The sequence below is a fragment of the Morone saxatilis genome, unplaced genomic scaffold (assembly GCF_004916995.1).
Source record: "Morone saxatilis isolate NCDOM2014 unplaced genomic scaffold, NCSU_SB_2.0 Contig22, whole genome shotgun sequence".
Classification (NCBI taxonomy): domain Eukaryota; kingdom Metazoa; phylum Chordata; class Actinopteri; family Moronidae; genus Morone; species Morone saxatilis.
In genome coordinates, this window is record NW_023339785.1 from 15,686,498 (window position 1) to 15,709,106 (window position 22,609).

General features: G+C 39.8%; 1 protein-coding gene and 1 long non-coding RNA gene across 2 annotated transcripts; both read left to right on the forward strand.

The window, feature by feature from the left end:
• The first annotated feature begins 3,858 nt into the window (after positions 1-3,858).
• On the forward strand, positions 3,859-4,852 carry LOC118333890. The gene is made up of 4 exons (XR_004796992.1): positions 3,859-3,943; positions 4,098-4,175; positions 4,258-4,311; positions 4,483-4,852. It is a non-coding gene; the product is annotated as an uncharacterized LOC118333890 (long non-coding RNA).
• A 3,009-nt stretch (positions 4,853-7,861) lies between these two features.
• Positions 7,862-22,011, forward strand: slc34a1b (solute carrier family 34 member 1b). The gene is made up of 13 exons (XM_035669930.1): positions 7,862-7,938; positions 9,093-9,166; positions 9,270-9,452; positions 9,905-10,051; positions 11,724-11,867; positions 13,835-13,946; positions 14,460-14,655; positions 14,916-15,011; positions 15,195-15,261; positions 15,365-15,532; positions 15,758-15,874; positions 19,620-19,744; positions 20,847-22,011. The coding sequence occupies exons 2-13, from the start codon at positions 9,106-9,108 to the stop codon at positions 21,438-21,440; spliced, it is 2,010 nt and encodes a 669-aa protein (XP_035525823.1). The 5' UTR covers positions 7,862-7,938; positions 9,093-9,105; the 3' UTR covers positions 21,441-22,011.
• Positions 22,012-22,609: the final 598 nt, after the last annotated feature.

Genomic DNA, 22,609 nt, shown 5'->3' on the forward strand with positions numbered 1-22,609 from the left:
AACGCCCCCAGGGGGGGGGGGGGGGGGGTTGGGGTGTATGTTCATTGTGTTACACCTGAGCGTGGCAGAACAGACAGCCCATCATCATCAATTAAAGGACATAATGTCCTTGCCACTGTGAGCTGTCTTAATGTGCTCTCTGCCCGGCTGCTGGTGCAGTTACTGTCCACATGTTCCCCTTGCTGCTCTAACCACCTATGTGTGTATGTATGTGCTATAACGGCCTCTATAATTATACACATCCTGAATATGTGATCTTTTGTGATTAGGATGTTCAACAGCACAGATGTGGCAAGGCAGCAATGTCAGACCTGGCTTCAGTTTCACCTCCTGGACTGAAATTATGGGGATTAGTTGACCTAAAAGAGTGGAAACTATCTCCAAAATGTTTAGGATATTTTTTGTCATTGTTGGAGATAGAGACATCAGAAGTGACTGTGTCTTCAGCAGGTAGTCATTTGGCAGATGGGCAGACCTTTTTTTTTTTGGCAAAGCTCAAGAAGACAGCAGGAGTGATGATGTAGATGCAACTAGACTGTACTGTTGTCTTTGATATCTTTTCTGTTCTTGCAAAACTCTTTTTTCACACACACTGAAATGAAGCTTAAGAAGTTCTCGTCATGCTGTGCTTCTCAGTTGGGGAGTTAATTAGTGTTGACCCAACACTGAAAGAGTTGAGCTGGGCCAATCTTTGTCTTTATAATGGATTTAAATCTTGTAAAAAGATTTTCTCCTTATGCAATGCAGATGCTTACATCAGCATTTTATGATGGACTGTAAAGGCTAAGTACTCTTATTAAACTTTTCTACCTCAGCCTCCTCTTGCAGTGTATCTGTTGAAGTGATGATGGAAGGAGGAAAAGAGTGGAAATGACTGCAAGGCAAACAAATTATATTTGCCCATCCTTGCAGAAAGAGTAGCTTTTAAGTCCCTGAGTTGCTTTTGTGTGTGTATATGCCCATGTCTACATTATAATGTATGAGCATAGTGTGCATTTGTGTGTTTACCCTTTTTTTTTTGAGTGCCATAAAGAGGCGTAGTGTTGTTGGATGTGTCACCTTGGCTGTTGTTAGCTTGCTCATGTGGATTAATCAATGGAGAAGTGTTCTTCTCGAAGCCACAGGGCTTTTCTACCTCGGCCACAATGGAGATGTGCTTCTACCAGCTTCCCTCTAGCCTATGCAGACCTCCATCCCTTTGCCTCGCCTCCAAAGAAGGGAATCCTCATTTAACCAAAGATGGACAAACAATGACAGAGGAAAGCAGAGGGAGAGAGACAGGGTGAGGCAAGCAGGGAAATCATTCTCATTTAGGTCATTTCCCTCAGTGAGCTGGTCAGAGAGAGCACTCAGGACTCACTGAATGTCTGCCACTCCATCAAGGCTGAGATTATCCTCAAAGGACTGTAATGCACATTTTAGGATAAGTGCATGCAGTACAACAGTCTTGTATACCTCTGGGTGTGCCAACTGAACCAGCATGTATGTGCATAATAGGCCCAATGTATGAAAGATACTGGGCACACCCCACTGGGTCAGCCCTTCTGGTGCAAATCATTCAGATGCCTAAAGGGTAGACCTTGTTGAATATCACATATATTCCAGTCCCCAGTGGGATTTTCTAATGGAGTTCCCTGCAGCATCAAATGTGGTACTACCATAACTGCTGACGTCAGCCGTCACAGTGGGTGAGTGAGCCGCTGTCGATCGCCCCCCATTCATTCTTCATGAGCCCTGGGCTGAATGCGTACTGTATACGGGGTCTAACTGGGTCGAAGACAATTCACTGTCAGTTCAGAATCAGATCAGAAAGTGATCCCTCTCTACGTTTTATTTTATCTTGGTTCTGTGTCTCACCACTTCATCATTAATATAATGCACAAAATTACTGAAACTCAATCAGCGTCTAACTACGAATGATTGTGTCTGACATGAACACACATATTTCGGCAAAATTTAGAACAGTTTTGGTTCTTTAACCTGAAAGCTTTCCACATTTCTGTTTTTCTCTTTGCTCTTTTTACTGGTTTAAAGTGGGTGGGGCTCTTGAAGAAAAATGTGATGTCAAAATTTCTGTGTACCAATCAGAAATTAGCAACATCTCAATCAAAATGACAGTTGATGAGTTGTTATCAATCAAATCTGATCAAATCACACCTATACATTCATTATGAGGCACATTACGTGAGATTTTAGTTAAACTCTCACCTAAACACAATGTTATAGAGAAATAGCCTACTTAACATATGAAGCCAAGTTTCAGTGGCTTTAACTTGCTTTCAGGTTACTTACTGTCATATTAAGTACCAAACACATTTTTTAATTTAATATTTAATAATAATTACAATTTTTACAAATTTCAAACTTGTCCTTTTCCCCCCTTCATAATATTTAACACATCACTGCTTTATTATGAGCCACATCTGTCTAAAACTGTCTAATATCCTACGCAGCCATTTGAGTCCCATCTGTGTCTCCACCTTTTAAAGTGCCTAGCAGAACAGGAAAACCAGTAAAACACCCCGAGATGCTGGGAAGCATTTTGATCTGATCTGTCTGGTCAGATGTCAGACAGAAGCAGACACTGTCAGGCGGCACAGATATTTGGAGAATAAAAAAAAGTCTCCTGCAAATTGAACCAGACCCCAGAGGTGTTTTGTCTCTGGCCACCAGGGCTCCAGACACCAGCTGTGGATCTGGCTGTGACTGTTGGCTGGACTACATTATGACCTTTCAGTGGTGCAGAAATAGTTTTTTGTCCGTCATGGCTCCAACTGTGTGTGAGGGTGTTGATATCTCTCTGTTTCTATCCCTATTCAAGGATGATTTTTCTTATTATTCCCTTATGGTATTTCTTTAAAGCATTTAATCTGCATCTCTACTATTTTGTTAAACTAAATTTTATTTATTTTTTGTTTATCTTGAGTTTCCAGGCATGACAGTTCAGTCTGGAAATGTACCCTGCTGGGTCCAAAACCTTAAGGCTGGCAGACTGTGAAGCATCTCTGCTGTTTGGACTCACAAGCCTTCATTTTATAACATTCAGTTACAAAAATGTTAAAATTTGATTGAATATAAGTGTAAGGAAAAGGATAGGAGACATTATCATCATACCATCAAAAAGTCATTTTAATAATTGGTTTCTGTAATGATTTCTGTCAGCTGAATGATAAGAGTTGAATCAACTTTAGTCAGGTGAAACATCTGTGTTTTTTCCCAACATAGTTTTAATGGATTTTGTAACATAACAGGCCTACGGCTGAATAATTCAACAATGTACAGAAATATAAACGCATATATGCCTGATCAGCCCAAATGTTATAAAACCACCCCACATCTTGGTATATATGATGCTAATTCATAAGTCCATCTAGCCAATGTAGGTGGTTGTCCATTTTTGGCTATACTTTAGTTGGCTGTGATGATGGCAGATTTTTTTAACTTTTGAAGCAGGTGTTTTTCTGCCTGTCTTTACAAATCAAAACAAGAAGCAATAATGCGAGCAGCAGTGTGTACATCTCAGTGTGACAATTAAACCAAACCCCAGGGTTAATCCCCTTGAGGAAAATCCCAGCAAAATACTCAGATCAGTGAAGCGGTGCCAACAGTGGGTCCCTGAGTCAGAGTCGCCATCTAGTGAAGAGAGGCTATAACTGCAGACTGGAGCTCATCTGGCCCCTCAGGAAAGTAAGATCAATCAGGGATCAGTTTCGCTTTTTGTTACATTTGAATAGCAAAAATAAATTTGCTGTAGTAAGTGAATTTATATCTGTACTTCCACTCTGAGAACTGTGGTCTTGAATTTTTTTGCATACAACTGCATGGCTATAAAGTTTCTGTTTCTGTCTTCATAGTTATAAAACTGCAATCCTAAACCTGCATCAGCACAGAATTTCTCCTGAGATAAATCTTTAAGTCAACCATGGAACAGAAGGCGAATGAGGTGTGTTGAAGCCTGATACAATAATATAATATTATTGGAGTCATTCCTGCTGTGTCTAATAATGGTTCTCTCTCTCTCTCTCTCTCCTCCTCTTCTCTAACTCCGCTCTCTCCTCTCCTCTCTCCTCTCTCTCTCTCTCTGTTTATCTATGTAGTGTCCCACCACCACTTCTCCTCAGAAGCACATGAAGAACAGGTCCAAATCCACAGAGGAGATGCAACAGACAAAGAAGGTGAGCAGCAGCCTGACATTAATGCTCATACTTACTTTCATACTCATCAGATCTAATGTGACTGCCCTGTTTTACCTTACAGGCCTTTTCCTCACAAAAATCCCTCCCAGGTAGACCAGAGCTGGACAAAGTGAAGGTGAGTTGTGCACGTGTTCCTGTATTTAAATCCACTGGAAAACAAACTAACAAAAAAAAGTATTAAATATGGCTTTTTTATGGCTGTTTTGAGGCAAGTATGACACTGTTGTGCATTTATTTCTGCATCTCTTCTCATCTCTCATCGTCAATGTGTCTTTCTGTTTTTCAGGAGTGTCCTGATGGCTCTGATACACCTACATCCTCCACAGAGGAACTAAAATGATAAAAGGAAGGGCCAGCAGGACATTAGCGTTGCCATCAAGCTACAAGATCATCAAAGACACAACATGCATAAAAATGTACATATGTACACAGGGAAACATACAAAATATGATAGTGATAATAGTGAACTAGATTATAAAACATGCAAACAATCAATTTGTGATTTGTTGAAGGATACTGTATAAAAATGTTAAATTGAACACACACAAGTTAATGCACACTGAAACAATCGCATGTAAACAAAAGGACACCTGTGATGATGCTATTTCATTGTACTGTGAGTGTCGTATACATACCACACTGAATGTGTATTGACAATAAAGTGATGGTGTTGAGTGAATCTGTCCTTACTATGCTGTCATTCACATAAAACATCTCATGAATTGGTGAAATACTGTAGGTTTAAAACACATCACTGAATATTGAACATCTTCATGTAATGACAGAAAGGAGTGAAAGCTGTGAGACATAAAAAAATATATTTTGCAAAACTGAACCACCATGTTTCTACAGTAGCCCAGAAGATCAGGTTTTTTCTTGAGTTTGACAGCCACCGTATTTTCTCCTACATGCTTGGAAGGCTGAGCTGTGTTCAAATGGTTGCAATCTGCAACGTCACGGCGAGATGCCACTGAATCTGGTTCTTTGATACAGGCTTTGACTTTGAGTATAAGTCTCTTACATAACTTTGTTAAGGGTAAAACCACAACAGCAGAGATATTTCCTCTTTGGAACAGCAGACTGGACCATGATGCTGGTGGTGGAGGTTGGAGGAGCAAAGAGACATAGACCTCAATATCAGCAGAAGGCTGACAGGAAATTCCACAAACAAATCCCAGTTAAACCACAGGATAAGAGGTTATTTAATCATTACATTGAGATCCTCTGTAATTAAATTGGACTAGAATGAAATAAAGCTTAATGGTTTCATTGCCCTAGTGTGGAAACGTGCCTTTAGGTCACCAAAGCATAAAGGCAACACAAACACATGCAACATATAAAACAAATAGGACATAAAACATAGCACACTAATGGAAAATATAAATGAAATATTTAAAACAAAACATGAAAAATTAAAACATAAAATAAAATACAGTGGAGAGAGAATTGCAGTTGAAATAAAGGCAGCTTATAGCACCTCCCAGAGGTCAGAGTGTCAAACTGAGGACATAAGGGATGAGAAGTGTCTGGATGATTGCGGCTCTATTTTTTGTCTGTCCCAATAGTGTACAAGTCAATCAGCCTCATCTGGGGTTTCGTAATTATTTTGGCTACATACTCTCACTTGTACCCGCAGTTCATGAGACAAAACCACGATGTTCAGAATCAGAATCAGAAATACTTTAATAATCCCAGTGGGAAATGATTGGTGAGTAGAACATTAAAGTTATAGTTTTGTAAACTTTGATTTTCAAGATTGATGGACATTTTTTGAAAAATGTGGACTGATGGTCCACAATTGTATGAAGCTATTTAAAATTTTAACAAGTTGGCTGTCGAATACAACAGATTATGAAATCCTACTCAACACAAATAGTCTTATCAACTTTAATTTCCAAATTAGGACTACAGTTGACAATTGATTAATTGTTTGGTAAATAGGAAAATAATCCTCATCACAATTTCCAAGGTAACACCTTCACTAAATTTGTTTTATCTGGCAACAGTCCAAAACCACAAATATATTTAATTTAATATAATAGATGGCTAAATAAACAGTAAACATTCACATTTGAGAAGCTGAAGCCAGTGGATTGCTGGCACCTTTTTTGTAAAGTACGATTAATTCCTAAAAACAGTTGGCAGTGACTTTTCTGTGATTTGACTAATGGATCAGTTGTACTCGACAGCTGCTGTTACGCCACGCCTGGAGAGCTTGTGTTGTGGGCAAAATATGCAGCTTTGGTTAAGGGTTTTCTTTTGGAATTTCTTTATGAAAAGCAACATTACAACAACACTGATGATAATAAAAATGATCAAAGCAAAAACGGAGGTCAACGTATCACCTGCCGTACATCCAGAGATAATTAACTGACATAATTCCCTTCACACAAATAACAGACTGGGAGCTGAAAACATATGGTGTGCCTCAGTGTAAGATTAACGGGATAACACGGCCTACTGAGGAGCAGAGGAGAGCTAACAGAGCGCACCCACGGCTTACTGATTGGCAGGTGTTCTGAGTGACAGGATGACGACCTGGTGGCCTCTGTTTGGTTCATCCCAAAGTGGAGTGACCTCCCTCTGAATTGCACATCTGGAGAGCGGATTAACAACATCATGGAGGAGTTGTCGTGTTTTTTTAAATCAAAGAGCTCTGGGACCATGCCAGAGATTTAGCCGTGTGTGCATAAGTGATTACATGTGTGTCCATATACGTGCATGTATGTCTCTGTTTCTCTGTTCCACTGCTTTTCCCTTCGCCACCATTGAAGGCAGCAGTCCAGCTGCCTGCACAACAACAACAGAGCTGTTACCTCCCTCTGGCTCACAGCTCCCATAACAGTTTGGAAAGTAACAACTCAGTTTAGGGGGTTATTAAGTTCTGCTCCTCTGAGTTCACGGACGCAAGTCTGGGGTCAGCAGGTTTGGCAGATTTGGTTGAGAGCACTGCTGATATGACAGAACTGTAGCTGGACTAATTATTAACAATTACCCTTTTACCCAGGCCATCACAGACTTCTCCCGCATGGCAGGAAAGACATTGCTTGTGGGTAGTGGGGTGTGTGAGTAAATGTGTGTACGTGTGTGTTAAGAGGATCTCGGAAAATCTCTCTGATAGTTCAATTCCAATCACAACATGCTTGATCTTGAGTTCTGGCAAGGTACCTAAGCACCTGAACATTCTGCACAAGTCAAGCAGATTACATTGTACGTGTTTGAAATACTTTCACTGACTTATCTCATGGAGGAAATTATCATTTAATACCCTGACTTTAATCTTTGCCAGGCTGCCAGCGCCGGGATGAAAACAGCTATGTGAGAATATGAGAGGACTTGACACATGTCTTCCAACAGTTACCACTAGATGTCAGATTTCTCCTGTTATTACACGTGAAACTGGGAGAACCTCAAACAGCAAGGATCACTAATCACATCAAACAGCCCTCTTCATCTTGGAATCTTTATCTGGACCCAAATCAGGTGAAAAATATTGGTTGGGCAAACATCATTCATCACCTAATACACAACGTGCTCTCCATACTTATGCATCATTGAGTTAAGGCTTTGTGTTATTGATTAACTACAAGGTCTCTGGTGATGGAGCAGGTTAATCGACAAGGGATGAGGTGTTCCTCCTGACACCTACAAACATGGTGGCTTATTTAAAGATGATTCACACTTCACTTTAATACTTTCCTTTCCAGGGGGTCACACACTACACCTGCCTGTTTCAGACAAGGTAAGACACTTCACTGCATATGTCAATATCAAATATTTATGACAAGCAACATTTCCCACCTAATACCATGTGTTGAAAGCCACTATCATCAACGCTGACGCTTTCTGTTATTATTTCAAATGAATAATTTATTATAAATTGAATTCCGGCATTTTACCTAAAGCTGTGGGACCCACTAGCTCATACATCCTTTTATAAAATGTTGGGAACAGGTCGAAAACAGGTACTAAATGTTTCATTATTCCTTTTCTTTTTCTACTTTAAGTAAAACTCAATTAGTAAAATATTTGGTGGAGCAAAACAACATTAGAAATATACATGTGAGTCACAGTGACTTGAAGGCAAACTCGCAAATAGATAACTGAGACAGAAACAGAGAGAGTGGCAGACTGGCAAACAGATGAGCGTGGGGCAGATAGATTAGAGGATAACAGTCAGTATACACACACACAAATGTGCACAAGCGCATTAAAAGTTTATTGAATTCAACTGCAATCTAGGGAACTTGTCTTAGATACTCCCACATATAGATAGATGTACATATGCAAACAGGGCCTCTCTGTACATCACAACCTGCAGGAGGATGCCGCACAGAACGAGAACGATGCAGTGGCTGTAATTACTGTAATTTTGGCTGCCGTAATTACTGAATTCACTTCCATCCTCTTTGCTTTTAAGAGACACATTAGCACTCCCTCCTCCGCTGGAGTCCCCAGTATATGGCAAAGTGGCTGACATGAAAAGGGGAAAAGCGGTCTCTTTAAAACCGAGAGTGTGAAAACCTTTGAAGGGAGTTGCTGCTCTATAGACAGTGGAGAGTCCTGTTAAGAGCTGACTTGCAGCTGCAGGAAACAAGGAGGACAAGACAAGTTACATGGATACTGATGTTTCCTTATTGATTCCGACAAGGCATTTGTTGTGGTGTCAAGGACAGCTGCCAATTACAAACAATGTGGGCTGCCTTTGTTTCCGTCTAATTGCCTGTCTGTTGATCTCAGTAGCGCAGTGAGAGATGGGCTCATATACAGACATGTTGGTCTCCTTTGACTTCTTTTTACTGCTGCAGGTGGCTGATAAACACGTCTACTCTCACATTTCTTCCCTCTACAATTGTGTCATCCTGTGATTTTAATTACCTCCATGTCTCTGCACAGCATTCAAAGCACCATGTCATCTCGATCTATAACAATAGTGTCCTCTGGACGGAGCACAGGGCTCGCCTACAGTGGTAACTTATTAGTTTTAATTCCCATAATTCTGTTTTTTATGTGTTTGAAATGCTTCAAAGCTGATCTTCACCACTTGAGTGTGTACTTGTTCTTTGTTATTAGGGTTGAGGATGCATATCACTCAGCTCTCCTCACAGCCCAAACTCCCGCTTGAGGAGGACAGGGAATCTGGGCTTGGCTCCACCCTTGACCTCAGCAGCAGTTTCGAGGGCTACGACCGACATACCAATCACCGCTTCAACACACCTTCACTCAGGGAGGCAGACAGACTCCCAAAAGAGAAAGGTACAAGAGTGGCACAAAGAGGAGAATCACACATTCATCTCCTGGGTTGGCAGCAGGTCTGATTTCTTTGAAAAGGCAAATAACAACAGCAGAAGCTGAACCACATGCTCATTGGATAAGGACATGCTCAAAAGACACACAGGGCCAGTGGGATAATAAAGTCTGGGCAACAAATGCCAAGTCCTGCTGTCACTCAGCAGTCTTTGGCTGCATATGTGTAATGTAGTATATCAGATGGCTTTGCTCTCTACATGTGAGAATGCATACTGAGGCTATCCTTCTCATCCAGAACACAGAAATCACAAGAATAAGAAAAAGAGTGTAATGTAGTCTTCATAAACAGCAAATGTTTCTGTTATCTGTGATACATTTTTTTAAATGAGGTCAACTTTGCTCTCCAGACTTAGAGCACATTGTGCGCACATCTCTCTATTTGTTGTTGTTCTGAACAGACAGCTCTCCACAGACCACAGCAGTGAGTGTGAACAAGATAAAGCAGCTCCTCGTAAATCTATCCAAGATCCCTCTCCTCTTCATCCTCCTCTTCTTCTTTGTTTGCTCCTTGGACACTCTGAGTTCTGCCTTCCAGTTAGCAGGGGGTAAGTACTATAACCCGCACCGAACCCTCAGCGGGTTGATAGTGACTCAGCCAGTTGATGTTTGACAAATACATGATTCAATTCATTTCAATAAGCTTTACTGTTATGACATTTGAAATTAGTAATATTCAATGTGACAACAGAAGAAAAAACAGTCAAACAAATGGGGATAGTAAAATATAATTATATTTTATATTCATAGATGTCTGTCTATATATCTGCAGTATGTCCCACTGGTTGTCTCTTTTTTGTGGCATCAATGCAAATTCTTTCTTTCACCCCATAGTGAGGGGTAATTTCTCTCTTTCTTCGGAATTCAGGGAAACTTCTTTCAAATTTCAAAAAGAATTCCTAATATTTCCAAGTGTAATTCTGTTTCTACAGCTCCAGCTTCACAATGGCTGCACAGCCTGTCCTCTCTGAGAAGCCAGGTCTGCCTGTGTCTGCCCTTTTCTATTGCCAGACTATGATCCCTCAGTCTGTACACTGTCAATGTCTTTCTCAGGTTGTTATCTGTAGGTAGTCTGCCACAACTGTCTCCTTAGGGCAAAATGGGTTTATAGTTTGTGTTGTCAGCATATATCATTCCAATATGTGATTTATTTTTATTTTGTTAGAATTTGGTTAGGTCTAATCTTAGGTTAGGTCTGAGTGATGGTGTAACTGCTCTGAGGCTGGCTGGGATTTGTGATGTCAGAAGTTGAAAGGTCAGCCTCAGGACCAGTTGACTGAGGGGACTCCTTTCTATGTTTAACTCTTGGTAGGCAAGGGCTTTACCATTAACAATAGGCAGGGTTACTCTTTTTAATATGGCTCCAGAATTTGATGGGGCTTTCTTGAATTGTTAGAAGTAAAGGATATTGGCCTAATTTAGTCGGGCATGCAGAGTTTGGGGTATTTCTTTGTACCCAAAGAATATTTTTGCAGAACTCTGTATGCATGGTCTCAATTGGATTCTGTCCCATTGTGCCCAATCATTTTTTAGTAAGAGGCTACATACTTCACTGATTTAAATATTTCGAGCCATGTCCTAATTGGAATTTGGATTTGAACTGAATGTTTGATGGCACAGAAAGCCCTTTTTGCCTTGTTCCTTCACAGAAGATTAGTTTCCTATGGAACTAATTTGTAAACCTAGGTAAGTATAGGTATTTGTTTGGACTAACTGGGTCCCTCCTATTTTTAATGTTGTGTCATTTCTCTGTAAACTTGATCTTTTTGGAAGGGGATAATCCTGGTCTTCTTCAAGATAACTGTCAGGTCTGACACTAATGATGGAGAAGTTCCAGGCTCTGCTGTAGACCTTCTTTAGTAAGAGACAGAATCATCTGCATAAAACAGAAACTTGACTTCTGTGTCTTGAAGAGTGAAACCAGGTGCTGGTGATTGTTCTAATAACAATGGCAATTAATACAGCCTTGCTTCATCTTTCTACCCTGCGTGTTTATCTCCAATTTTAACTGAGTCACTGCAGTTCACACTGTCCTACTGGGACAGTGCTGTATAATTTACTGCAAAGCTTCATCTACTGACCTTTCTGGATTTGGGGAAACAAGCAGTTTGAATCTTGTTTAACATTGCTCTTGGCAACCCTGTCATGTCTGAGACCACTAGTTTTTTTTGTTTTGTTTATGTTTGTCTCTGTGTGTATGTGGGCGGCATATTTAACCAGGTAAAGTGGCAGGGGACATTTTCCAGGACAATGCGGTGCTGTCTAACCCTGTGGCAGGGCTGGTGGTGGGGATCTTGGTGACTGTGCTGGTCCAGAGCTCATCCACCTCCACCTCTATCGTCGTCAGTCTGGTAGCCTCCGGATGTGAGTAGGCACATAAAAGTGTGTGTGAATGTGCGAGTGCCACTGTAGTCTTTTCAAGTTTTAAATAAGACAATGAAATAAAGACGTCCAGGCTGGCTTCATTTAGTCCGAGATACTGTATGTTGTGTGTGTGTGTGTGTGTGTGTGTGTGTTTGTGGGATCTATACACTATATGCCATGTCTCTTGGTGGCTATTATTTTACATGAAAAGATATTACAATAAACAGAAAAACAGTAACATAGAAATAAAAACAAAAAACTGGTGGTGTGACAATAACAAATACATCGAATTAATTTGGAGTTCATAGTTATAATCTTTTTTTCAGGGCCAATGTCATGCTGTGTTCCCCATGGATGATTCAGTAAATTATACTACTTCATTGGCTGCTTGGTATTAAGGACCAAATTAGCAAATATAGCTTTTGTTAAAAGCATAAATGTAAGCAAATTAGGACAGAGGAAGATTTAGCTTTATATATATATACGTAGTGTTCCCCATCAGTCAACTGTTAACTAGCAGATGAAGAACCAAGAGGCACGTTCTATTATCTTGTGATGTAATTTAAAGGATAATTCTGGTGTTACTCTATATTGATCTTATTTTCCACAAATCCCATGAGAAGACCACAACCAAGACCAAAAAATATGTTGATTTGTTGATCAATACTTTACATCTTCCATACTCGGTCTCCGGTTCTCAACCTCAAGCCCCATTCATTCTTACTAAAGACACAGTCCTATGTTGCATATACATATTTTAATTTAAAAAAAAATAATAATTTCCTGAAACGGCCGGTCTGTAGTTTTTGGTAAACATACTAACACCCTTAAGGAGTAAAGAGTGCATTTGTTTGGACTGTTTTTGGCTGTGTATTATAAACATTAGGTGCTCTTATGAATATGTCCAGCAGCTGGACTGTGTATGTTGGATTGATTAAAAATAATATACAATGCCCATGTTCATCCTGATGAAGGGAACAAGTCAGCTAGTGCAACATTATGGCTCACTGATGTGTTCTTAATAGTTTTTGGACAACAATGGAGGTCTATGCCACATAATAAGCCATATCAGGTTTTACCTAAAATACTTTTACATTGCATTTATTATTGGTTTCTGCCTTATATATATAATACAAAAAAATATATAAATAATATATATATAAATAATAAATAATATAAATATAAAAATAATATAATAATATAATACAAAAAATCTAAAATATCATGAGCATTAAACTTTCTATGACTGAATCTTTCTTTTGTGTGATTATTACCACACACTCACTGACAGACCTGAAACTGCCATTTTGAGACTGTAGTGCTGTGGTGGCCATTTGTAAAAACCATCTGTGAATTACTGTAATCTAGCAGGTTAGACTGGGATCAGAGAGATAATGAAATCAAAATATTTCACACCCTGTAATCTCTCTCAGTCGCTCATTCAGTATACAGTTTAACATGCCTCATAAGGCCATTACACAGTAAGGTTACAACCTAACGAGTGCAGACTCTGAGGTCTCCAATCTTTGTCTATTAGGTTAAAATGAATTGTATCAGTATGCAGGAGCTGCCTCTCTGCTTCTAAATCTATTTTGTAAGTGAGCTTGGAGGAAGATAATAGGCAATTATCAAAGAAAAAAAGAGATGCAGAGGCATGGAAGTATGACTGTACAAGTCCACTGTGTTCTCTAGGTCATCATCAGGTCATAGAAGCATCCTCAACAATAAACACCTCTTCAGAGTGTGAAAGCTAAGCATTCATCCACTTACCTGCAAATCACCTTTCATCTCCATTAAAACTGAAATGGGCAAGGTCACGTGTTGTAATCATGTGCGTGATGCAATTACCGTTCACAATGACGGCATACGTAGACCAATTTAAATGTTTTTTTGTTTAACTATATAGATTTAAGAATTGTCGACTTTTGAGTAAAATGTATCGTTTTCTGTGTGGTCTCATCTCACAGTGCTAGAGGTGAGGTCGGCTGTTCCAATCATCATGGGGTCCAATATTGGGACTTCAGTCACGAACACCATAGTGGCCATGATGCAGGCCGCAGAGAGGACCGAGTTTCAACGGTAAGTGAAGAAAGGTGGCAAGGTGGAGGGCGAGTGGAGGGGAAGCTGAAGAGCAAGGAAGAAGAAATTGAAATGGAAAAGTGAAGAGGATAAGTGGGAAGATGGAGAACCTAAGGATAAAAGTGCAGGGGAGGAAGCAGAGGAGGGTGCAGAGAAAGCATTAGCAGCTGTTCACTGCCTCTTTGCTTCAGTCTCTATTTCAGTGTAATTTCTGTAACAGTGACAATAATGGCACCAATCCACACTGATCCCACACCACTAACCCTTTGGCATGAAAGATATGGCACTAAACAGATGGCATGTTATTTAATATGTGTCTGGTAAAATAAACATAATTTATTAATCTTTAACAATATACTCACACACTGAGGCAAAACCAGAATGCTCATTACATCACACACACATACAAAAATTGAGCCGTGAAAAGCATATTAACAAGCAATCATTTTGAGTAGTTGATCATGCTGATGGTTGACCTTAGTTGACACAGAAAATGATTGTGACCCACTGCAGTGCCTTTGCCGGGGCAACAATCCATGACTGCTTCAACTGGCTGTCTGTCCTGGTTCTGCTGCCGCTGGAGGTGGCGAGTGGTCTCATGGCCCGGCTGTCACACCTGCTGGTCACCAGCTTCAAGCTTCAGCCTGGGGAAGAAGCACCTGAGCTGCTCAAGGTCATCACCGAGCCAGTCACTAAGCTCATCATACAGGTAAAACTATCAGCCAGTCACCGTTTTTGTCACTGACCAATCATAGTTACAATCACAGTAACTAGAAGCCTGCTTTTGTTTACCTCTGCCTGAAATGCAGGAGCCATTGTTTGAAGAATGACTGAGAATTTCTGGTGGTAAATCTACCACCATTATTGTTATAAACTGCAGGCCTTCTGGTTGAAGGACTGAGGGTTTAACCTTGCTACTTTAACTCGCTGAACTTAAAAGATGAAAAATATTTCTCCTTTCACCCTCAGCTGGACAAGTGTGTGATCACGGGGATCGCCATGGGAAATGAGGACATGAGGAACAGGAGCCTGGTGAAAGAATGGTGCCAGACTGACCTTGTTATGGTAATGGATTGTCTCCAGCACTGTCTCCTGCACATGCAGACAATTGTGTCACACACTGGCGCCAAATAGAGCCTGTCACTGCTGCCAGTGACAACTGTGTTGCTACATTGTGTTTCATCATAGTTGCTTCTTTCTTTCTTTCTTTCTTTCTTTCTTTCTTTCTTTCTTTCTTTCTTTCTACAGTCCACTGGCAATGTGAGCACTGAAAACTGTGGCCCCAGCCATGACTTGTCCCAGTCTTCACTGAAGTGTGAGTTCAAAATCAATATCTGTAACACTCTTGTGAATTGTACGGTGATGCTGATAATTGTAGTACACATTTTCTTTTGACTGTTGGTCCTGTCACTTTGCAGGTAGGCATTTGTTTGTATCCACCGAGCTGTCAGACCTCACTGTGGGCCTAATTCTCCTGGCAGGCTCTATGGCTGTCCTCTGCACCTGTCTCCTCCTTCTAGTCAAGCTGCTCAACTCTCTTCTTAAAGGCCAAGTGGCAAAGGTCATCCATACAGTCATCAACACAGGTTGGCATGCTGTTAAGCTGCTGGAGCTTGTACACATTGCATGTAGCGGTACATTTAGGGCTTGAATATGCAGATTGCAGTTTTCAAATGAGCAACCAAACCAAGAAAACCTTTATGTGCTGCTTTGGGTGCATGAAAGAGGTTGTGTAGAAGATAGTATAATTAAAGTAATGCTTTATTTATACATGTGGGTAATTTCCATCTCTCTTTGCTTTATCTCAACAGACCTGCTTTATCCGTTTGGATGGCTGACAGGATACATGGCCATGGTTGTGGGTGCAGGGGTAACATTTGTGGTCCAGAGCAGCTCTGTCTTCACTTCAGCCATGACTCCCCTTGTAGGTGAGTGAGTGTAAGTGAGCCTCAAAGCGTAGAAATTAGAAAACCTATGTAAAAAATATGTACAAAACATACATACATACATATACATACATATGCCATACATTAAAAAGAATAAAAATATGTGACCAATATGTTAATAATCTTAATAAGAAGTCATACATTTACAGAACTCTCTGATTGTTATTTTTCTGTAATAGACTTAAAATATGATGACATCCGCCAACAAAATACATTCACCAAAATGTTATGAAATACCAACATCTGTTAAGTAAAATGACGGATGTTGCTGTGAAGTAAAATAAATGAATAGATATATTTAGTATTATGAATTCTAATCAATTTAAGTAGGCTTAACAACATTTCCTCTGTTAAAATAATATGATTATATTCTGCAAAACACCACAACTGAGGATAAACAAAAAGGCACTTAACTAATATACAACTAAATGGCAATTTTTTTATAATGTAGCTGGAAAGACATCAAATAAATATTTTTTGTTGATGGTTTGTCCACAATTAGACTAATCAGTGACTGTAATAATTGCTCTGACATGGTGTACTGGCGCTGCTACAGATCTTTACTGTAAGTTTGTGTAAAAGTTTCATAAATTCTTAATGACCTAAAGTACTTTAGTGTTGTCTTTTCAGTGGCCCTATTCAGCAAGTGGCTGCTAATATTATACAGTATGAAGACAACATAAGCAGGAAAACTTGCAGCATGGTTTTATTTTACCCTCCTAGATATATACTGCCTTTCTTGCTCTCATCCACCACCCACCTCAGTGACCAGAGTTAAAATACTGAATAATATGAGTTGAAATTTGTACACTGTCTTCACCACCTTTTCTTTTTGCATTATTTTTGAGTAATGTTAACAACTATTTGATCCCTTTGTCCACCGCTTTATTCTCTATATAGAAAGTCTGTCAGGCAAGCTGGACAAACTGCAAGTTTTACAGTATGTGCTCTTTGTGTGTAGAAACAGAGGACATGGGACTGATTGGATCACATAACATCCACAAAGTATCAAATCAGATAATATTCACAGTGTAGCAAAGCAGTGAGGTTGGATTGTTTGCATTCATAACTTTACTTTTCTGAGAGACTGATTGCTTTAGTTTACCATTCTGATGCTTGCCGCCCACATTGAGACAACCACTTGTTTTAACAACTTGTCTTTAAACTACATTGGTAATAGCTCAACTCTCTGCATCCTCATTTTTCCAGGAGGAGTGTGACTTTATGTGTTTTTATTATTCATGCTGTCAAGGCTCTAAGGATGGCAATGTTGACTGGTTGGTCCGTTGGTGGCTCCGTTGGTCCACCACTTTATTACAGACTGAAATATCCCAACAACTACTAGAGGGATTCAGACATAAATTTGTACAGACATTAATGGTTCCAAGGACTTTGTGGTGACATGGTGATGTGCTGACTTTTCCCCTGGTGCCACTATGAGGTTGACATTTTTGGTTTGCAGTGAAATATATCAACAATAGATGGATTTCCAGGACATTTGGTACAGATATCCATGGTGCTCAGAGGAGCTGTTCTAATCACTCTGGTGATGCACTTTTTCTCCGATGCCATCATGATGGTTTTCAAATGTCTCAACAACTTTTTAGATGGATTGCCATGGTATTTGGTACCCACATTAATGTCCCCTTCTCTATAATTCTAATAACTTTGAGCCTCTGACTTTTCTACTGGCACCATCATCAGGTAAAATTTCATATAATATCATCAATAATATCATCCAGTCCTTTGGACTGTGAATTGAATCCAATTTAGATCATGTTCCATTCACACAGGCAATTAATCTCACAGGTGAGCAACCAAACAAGCTTTTCTTAAGTTTAATTCGTTCTTCATTTTTGTAAACACCACACCCATTTCTCTCTGTCAACAAGACTTTCTGCTCAGTTTGGTTACTTTTCTCCAGTCTGTGTTGAGTGTTCTTAGAGAAAGTGCTGTTTGTAACTTAGGGGGTGATCCCAGCGAGTGTCCAGTTTGAAGGTTGGATTGATGTTAGGTTTCTTCTCATCCTGGCCCTGCAGTTATGACTCTGTTTCATTTGGTGCAGGCCTTCAGGGAGACTGTCTCTTGTAATGTCTAAAACTAAACTCGACTTTAACTATGCTGAGTATCAGATCTTATTCTTGAATGGGCCAGCACTGCCCAGAGGCGGCTATCAGTCATGTTACTTGCCTGGACTCTGCTTCTGGCATTTGAGGTTTGAAATCACTGCTACTGCAAATGTATACTTAGATGATCTCATTTCATGTTTTACATGTATATCAGTAAATGTGGCCGAAAAAGAACTACTGGAAACCAGAGCACAAATCAAACCTAGAAGAATTCCCTCTGTAATCTAGCAGCTAAACTGGGCTGTTGTTTCTAAGGCCACTGATTTTTCTCCAAGTTATAAATTATCATACCACAACCTTTAAACAGACATTTACTGCCACAGTAATAAATTGTTAATTTTACTATGAGCAAAGGTTTACCTGCTATCTCTAGTCATGTATTTATGGCTAATTAATATTAGTGTTCTCATACTAGACAGAGAGTAACTCAAATTTCCTTGTTGGCTAATAGCTCATTTGCCTCCTGCTGAATGAGGCCAAATAAGGACATAAACCTGCTTATTTCCACTGATCGAGTCTTGTGAAGTTTGTAAGAACATGTTGCATAACCAGCACTGTATGCCACTGGCTAAATGAAGCATGTAAAATCAGTGATGACTGAGTCATCAGCCTGCTGCACAGTGATAAATGTGAGATGGGAATAATTTCTCTTTTTTAAACAGGAGCAATTGGATTGAAAAAAAAGCTAAAAGGCAAGAGACTCTAACCCACAGATATACCTCATTAAGTATTTATGTTAATTTTACTTTCTGTTACCATGTCATAGTTTCATATATTGAAAACAAATTAGAAAATAACAGATAGAGAGCAATCATTTTCATACAGTTTTGGTACTTTTAGATACAGCCCTACTTTGGTTGCTGTCAAGCAGCCACTCATTTGACAGTCATTAGTCATCTTATCTGGCAAAGGTATATTTCAGCCTCTATGATTCCACTGTTGCTTTTTCAGATATTTGGCTTTTGTTGATTTGAAACCCCACATATTAATGGTTTTATATTTTGTCTATTTATCTGAGATGTAATTGGACTCAAATAGTTTCAATAGTTTAAATAAATTGCCCTCAGCTAATTTGAAATTGCTAATTGCTTAATTGGAGAGCAGTTTTCATGACTCTTAGCAAGAACATTTATTTTACCCCTCCTAATTCTAAAAAGTAAAAGCAGTGACTTGAAATTATATCTGCAGCTCAGAAATGGAATCCCAGGGAAGAAAGATACAGTTTATCATCACTGATAAATGCAATGCACTTTTCATAAAAGTGTGTCATCACCTAGTTTCTGATAAAGCAATAGATACTCTGCAAATATTTAAACAGTAAGATGACGGAAGCTTTAACATTTCCTGGAAAACCATCTTTATTTAGTGTCCCAGGGTGATCCAGCTTCCTCCAACAGATGGGTTAAAAGGTTAATTGGTGACTCCAAATTGCCCATAGGTGTGAATATGAGTGTGAATGGTTGTTTGTCTCTGTGTGTCAGCCCTGTGATTAACTGGTGACCTGTCCAGGGTGTAGCCCTATGTCAGCTGGGTTGGATTGATGGGTTTACTGTCGTTGTTTTCCTCTGAGGCAGCATCTTTCTGTCGTTCTCCCTTAGGCATTGGTGTGATCAGTCTGGAACGGGCCTATCCTCTCACCCTCGGGTCCAACATTGGTACCACTGCCACAGCCCTGCTGGCAGCTCTGGCCAGTCCTGGGAACAAGCTAGCAGCAGCCATACAAGTAAGCCAGTAATCAGCTAGTAATCAGACACAACAGCCATTTTAGAATTGCAGGAAAATGAGAAAATGCTCCATGTATATTTATGAACATGGATTTATGCATAACCGTGTGTGCAAGAGCTTTGGACGCAACTCAGTCGATGCTCCAGGAAAAAAAAGTGTTATTTGTAGTGAAAATTAGAACCATATCATGCCACTGATTATGTTTATGGAACAAATGTTACATGATGACAAAACAAGTCCTATCTATTCTTTACGAGGATGTAAATAACAACAGCTTTTGGGCCTGTATGATGCATTCTGCCCCTAACACATGCTTTTTCAACGCACCAGGCTGGGGTTGCAGTTTACATGTCATTTGTCAAGTCAAGTGTTTACAAGGAGGATTTACGAGAGCCAGATGGAAGATTGGAGTGGGAGAAGAAACATGCATTAAATATAGAATGGTATATAATTAAAAACAGATTATTTGAAACAATAATTAAACAGTTGATTTTCAACTCGACCATCAATGAACTTTAAACTCAGTACAGGCTGCAATTAAAGTTTATTTGTTTTGTTCAAGTCCAAATTAAACAGAATGTTTCTACTACATGTCTAGTCTACTACAACAGACATATTTGCTCTGTGTTCACCCTTGGGAAACTAAGGCCCTGTTTACAGCTGACATTATAATGCGTCTCCACGTGCGTCTCAAGTGACCACTTGTGATTGGCTCAGAAGCACACATCGTTTCAATTTGCAAAGAGTGTTTCTGAGGGCTGGAGGAGAAAATAATTTCTGGTTTTCTGTTTCTGATTTACAGAGTGAACAGATGACTTACTCCTCAATCCCATGACATGTAGGCTTCAGGCGAGTTTATTTAGTTTGCCTCTCATTCCTCACACATCAGAGTAATACGGAGTATAGTAAGCGTTTCTCTCAGGTGGAGTTGGCCAAAGTAAATACTTTGTAAACAACACTACATTATCATTTCTTTTCTGAGCTCACAATCTCAGAAATCCCACCTCTGAACTGCGATTATAAGCTCTCTGGAGGGCAGAAACTGGAGCTAACTGCGAAATGTTAATGAGTAAATATCTCTATATCTTCTCTTTATGTAGATTGCTTTGTGTCACCTCTTCTTCAACATCTTTGGCATTCTGCTCTGGTATCCTCTTCCCTTCATGCGTCTGCCGATAAGGATGGCTCGTGTCCTGGGTGAGCGCACTGCCAAGTACCGCTGGTTTGCAGTCTTGTACCTCCTCCTTTGCTTCTTGCTCCTGCCCTCGCTGGTGCTGGGCCTCTCGCTGGCAGGGTGGCGGGTGATGGCTGGTGTTGGAGCTCCTTTCCTGGGTGTGACCATCTTCATTGTCATGGTAAATGTGATGCAGGCCCGCAGCCCCAGCCACCTGCCCATGAAGCTCCAGACCTGGGACTTCTTGCCCCAGTGGATGCGCTCTCTCAAACCGCTTGACCGCTTGATCACAAAGGCAACTATCTGCTGCAACATCACATGCAAGGAGGGGCAGGGAGAAGAAGAAGAGGAGCAGATCTCGATACAGACGACCTCTGCTGACCCGCAGAAAGAGTCTACACAGAAGAAGGCAGAGCTGGCTTATGATAACCCAGTCCTGGACTACCTGGATGAGAGCAGACCAGGTGTACGGGTTCTTAAATTAAAAGGGTTAGAAAGGTGCAACAGCACTCCACTGTAGTCAAACTGATAAAAGAGGGCTATTTTGTACTCCATTTTGTGGATTTATTTTAGGTTTGACAAAATCCATTGTATAATGCTTTGGAAGTTAACCCATTTCTGATTATTGATTGGCTGATAATTATACATAACTTCCTAAAGCATGAGATTAGTATGAGAATCGACGGAGCTCTGCAGCTGGAAGCTGGACCAAACAGCCATCTATGGACAGTGATTCACATGTTGATGCAACTTACCATCAAAACTCATAATGAAGACAACAAAACAATCTCACCTCAAGGTCCATTAGTTGTTCTGGAGCTTTCTATCATATTGAATGATCTTCAATAGCTGACAGAGTTTGTCCAGTTGTCATGGAAAAGTAAATACATTTCCAGTTTTACTGAGGACTTCTCTTCCATGTTTATCTGCTGACGAAGCTCATATGACATGACCGAAAGCACCAGAACTGCTGCTAAATGGACCTTAAAGGGATCTTTTGTCAACTGTTTCTCAAGGTCAAAAATGCACATGTAACACATAAACAAGGTATGAAGTGAAGCATGACATAATTAAAGGTATCCTGTGGAGTATTTGAGGAACAGTTATTTTGAGTGTTGTTTGAATGCAGTGTTGTTTGAATGCAAGAACGTGAGAGCATTCAGATTCACATCCTGCCTTTGGTTTCATGTTATTCCCCTGATATTTGGTGGTTGTAATGTGCAACAAACATAGACAGTGATGAAGAAGACAGCCAGCTAATAAGAAGGATTTAATATATTTAACTAGCCAACAATATTTCTTGCAGCAAATGTATTCACAAACCAGTTTCAGAGCAAAACATATTTTGCAGTTAATTACCACACTGTGAATTGTCCATTGTGAATGTCCAGTCATGTTTTTAAAGGGTTTTTTATGTTAGAAAAGTATACAGACAATAATTAATTATAAAAAAGGCCTTCATAAATTTCCCCATATTCACACTATGCGTGAAAAGTGCAAATCCACTTTGTGTTTCTGTTGTTTCAAAACAGAAATAAAAGAAACATGACAGTTTGTAAGTTCCAAATCACTGAATAAAACAATCTCATTACCAAGTGGATAAATGTTTGATCATTATGTTAAAATACCATGTACTCAATTGTTATATAAGTGTAAGTGGGCGACTGAACAAACACAGACACTACAAAG

Coding starts and splice junctions, on each gene's coding strand:
- slc34a1b (XM_035669930.1), top strand. CDS start 9,106: ATGTCATCTCGATCTATAACAATAGTGTCCTCTGGACGGAGCACAGGG. Junction 9,167..9,269: donor CACAGGGCTCGCCTACAGTG/GTAACTTATTAG, acceptor CTTTGTTATTAG/GGTTGAGGATGCATATCACT. Junction 15,533..15,757: donor CCATACAGTCATCAACACAG/GTTGGCATGCTG, acceptor TTATCTCAACAG/ACCTGCTTTATCCGTTTGGA.